The sequence below is a fragment of the Vicia villosa genome, linkage group LG5, assembly GCF_029867415.1.
Source record: "Vicia villosa cultivar HV-30 ecotype Madison, WI linkage group LG5, Vvil1.0, whole genome shotgun sequence".
NCBI classification, from domain to species: domain Eukaryota; kingdom Viridiplantae; phylum Streptophyta; class Magnoliopsida; order Fabales; family Fabaceae; genus Vicia; species Vicia villosa.
Window position 1 is genome coordinate 33888467 of NC_081184.1, and position 3722 is coordinate 33892188.

Consider the following 3722-nt stretch of genomic DNA (forward strand, 5'->3'; position numbering starts at 1 on the left):
TGAATTTTAAAAGTGTAATATAGTCACTATTTAACATTGCATTATAATCAATTTTTATCATTTCAATATGCTAATGTTCCTTATTATTTTGTTCTGCTGAAAAAATGAAACAACGAAAGTTCCATAGATGTATCTACGGAAGGTTCTTAATTTGCAGTCTCTGGGTATTTTCCGTAGATATACCTACGAAATCAAAGTATCTAGGTTCTTTCTGTGGATACAGCTACAGAAAGTTTTGTGACAGAAAATGGGTGGTCCATATTCAACTAGATTTCTTAAATTTGGGGTTTCTTATGTGGTCTTTCACACAAACACAAAAATGTCTCAATATGATATCAACATTCGTTGGTATGTCGCAAGTGTCTTCTACTACGATGGCAAAACATTCGGGCGGACGCTCAAACTCAATGATTACACCTTGCTCGATGATATCATTGACGAAGTCCACTATCCCTTACCTTACGGAGACAAACGAAAGATTGTGAAACTCAAGTATCGTTCGCTTTCTGTTGACAATGAAGGGAAAGTCGTTTACAACAACTTTGAGCTCAAGAACCGAGAGGATGTTTTGACGATGTGGCGAACGTATTTCGATTTCGAAGAGAAAATCCCGCTCAAGTTGGTAGCGACGGTACGAAGAAAGGTCGAGCAAATCTTAGAGATGTGCAAGCGTCCACCGGGCTATTGAAATATAATATTTAGTTTTCTATTGAAATCATTAATGTAATGTCGATTTTAATTTATGAATGGTGTATTTATCGTTGCAACGTTGATTTTCTAATTTTCTATTTCTTGGTTTATTCAGTAAATATGTATACGGACAGATTCCGTAAATGTACCTACGAAAAGTTTTCACGCTGAGTAAAAAAAAAGATATGTTCAAAGATACACTTTTGAAAACAGAGAGGTAATTTTAGAAAGGCACATAATGCCTAAAAACCTCAAGGGGTGGAGTAAGAGTTTCTCATAATTTTCTTGTATATTAAGGGGCCTATAATCTGTACATGTACGCCTGAATTATACTTTATCAAATATCGCAGAGCTACAAAAAGAACTATAACTAGCACCCTGCCAGAGCATGACTCTAATCTACCTTTCAATTTCATCATTTTAAAAATGTGGATTTCTATAAGGCCATGCACTCACAGGACCAGCCCTGGTTGTAACATGATAGAATGTGTTGTATTGCTGGCAAGAGAATTCCCATTGATCTCATAAAAAACACCATCAAACTTAGACACCAAATGAGTTAATTCAAATGGTTGGGCCAACGAGTATTATGTAATTTGGACCAACATCCAACATATCAAATATAATTTATGAAATAATATCCAAAATTATTTATAAAATAACATGTCAACAAGTAATAGACTTAAAGATTTTGAGATGATAACAAAAAAAAAAACATAAGTGTCCTAAATTTTATTTTGCTTAGCTTGGACACACCTAACATACACTATATTTCTAGAACTATGAACCTTCGCATCAATGTGTATTAGCTTCTCAAAACAAATGTATTCATAACATAAAACTAACTCAAGAATACCAATACACAAAGAACACATTTATCATTTTTTTTAATCAAGTATGTTCATATCACAAATCATAAAAAGTAAACATATGTAATAGCTAACTAGTACTTAGATATTTTTTAACAACATTTATAATTTAAAATTTTTACTTATAGTTAGATTATTTTTGTATAAATAAAATGTATGATGGTGAAGGTTGATTTTGAGAAGGCTTATGATTGTGTCTCGTGGGAGTTTCTTAGATATCTCTTAAGAAGGATGGGTTCAGTGTAAAGTGGAGGAAGTGGATTGAAGCTTTAGTTTTCAATAGTTCAATGTCGGTCCTTGTTAATGGTAGTCCAACCCGGGAGTTCTCGATTACTAGAGGATTAAGACAAGGAGATCCTCTCTCTCCTTTTCTTTTCTTGTTGGTGGCGGAGGGTTTGACGGCTATGGTAAAAGTGGCGTCCTCTTTAGGAGATTTTAAAGGGTTTAGCTTGGATGATCATCAACATTTTGAAATTCTTCAATTTGCCGATGATACGATTTTGATTGGCGAAGACTCGTGGAATAATCTTTGGACTTTTAAGGCCATTCTTAGAGGTTTTGAGCTTGTGTCCGGATTACGGGTCAACCTGAACAAAAGCCGGCTTTTTGGAGTAAATCTTGATCCGGATTTCATTCAAGTCGGGTCTTCCTTCTTAAATTGTGCGATTGGCTCATCTTCCTTTGTTTTTCTTAGTATTCCGGTTGGTGTTAATCCTAGAAGATGTGATGTGTGGAAACCGCTAATTTCAAGACTTAGAAGGCGCATTGGAAGTTGGCATAATAGATAACTTTCCATTGGTGGTAGGGTGGTGCTTTTGAATTCTATTTTGTCTAGTATTTCAATCTTCTTCTTTTCTTTCTACAAGGCACTAAAATCCATTATTTCAGAAATAATCTCGATCCAACGATCTTTTCTTTGGGGTGGAGAAGAAGATAAGAAGAAGATTAATTGGATTAGTTGGGATAAAGTGTGTTTACCGAAAAAAGAAGGGGGGCTTGGTGTGAAGCATTGTGGAAAGTTCAATTTAGCGCTTCTTAGCAAGTGGAATGGCGCATTTTGAACAATGAGAATTCTTTATGGACTAACATTCTTTCTTGCAGGTATGAAGACATTCAAAGAATTTTGATAAAGGATACCTTTATTCATCCGAGAAGTAAAGTTTCTCTTTGGTGGCGTGATCTTGTTTCGGTTGGGCGAGAAAATTCGTCTACTACTTCAAATTGGTTTAATTCATCTATCTCTTGCAAACTTGGAACCGGTCTTTTTTTTGAATTTTGGTTTGATGCTTGGTTAGGAACAATGCCTCTTGGTATTTTGTTTCCGGAGTTGCTTTCCTTATCCGAAGCGCCCCATTCGAAGGTGGCGGAGATGGGAAGTTGGAATGGTGAAATTTGGAGTTGGAATCTTGGAATTTTTTGCGAGACCGAGGATAGGGCAGCCGCGATGCAATTGAATCAATTAGTAATTCTTCTTGCTCCGTTTCAACCTTGTCGTTTGATTGGCGACTCTTTTGTGTGGTGGAGAAATCCTTCCGGTTTCACGGTGAGTAACGCTTATGATACCATTTTGTTACTTGACTTACTGCATCCTCCGTTGGAGAACTCTTTTTCTTCTCTTTTCTCTTGTTTATGGAAGACTAAGGTTCCTAGTAGAATTCATCTTTTCGGTTGGAGATTGATTTGGAATAGACTTCCTACGAAAGTGGAGTTGGCGAAGCGTGGAATTTTAGTAGCGGCGCAATTGTTGAAGTGTCCTTTATGTAATCGAGTTGATGAGGATTTAGATCATCTTTTTCTTCATTGTCATATTGTTAGAACTTAGTGGACCAATTTGTATAGTTGGCTTGGTATAGATGAGGCGCCGTTGTTAGAAACAATTTTGGAGCGGCTTTCTTCTTTAGACTCGATGTGTAAGTCTTCTCTCCATTTGGAAATAGGTTGGTTCTTTGGTTTGACTTTTTGTTGGGTTGTTTGGAAGTGTAGGAATGCAATCATTTTTAAGGATATTTCTTTGTCATCCTTTGATGGGGTAGGATTATTCAAGTTCATCTCTTGGGAATGGTTTTTGATTTTTTTTTTAAGGAAAAAGCTAGTTGTTCTTGGCCGGATTGGTGTGTCGATCCGAGACCTTTTCTTAATTGACTTGTTGGTTCTTTGGGTTTT

At 36.1% G+C, this 3722-nt stretch overlaps 1 protein-coding gene across 1 annotated transcript; it reads left to right on the forward strand.

Moving 5' to 3' along the window:
- The first annotated feature begins 319 nt into the window (after positions 1-319).
- LOC131604491 (uncharacterized) lies at positions 320-3381 on the forward strand. The gene is made up of 3 exons (XM_058876927.1): positions 320-631; positions 1775-2334; positions 2661-3381. Exons 1-3 carry the CDS (start codon positions 320-322, stop codon positions 3379-3381), a joined length of 1593 nt encoding a protein of 530 aa, XP_058732910.1.
- Positions 3382-3722: the final 341 nt, after the last annotated feature.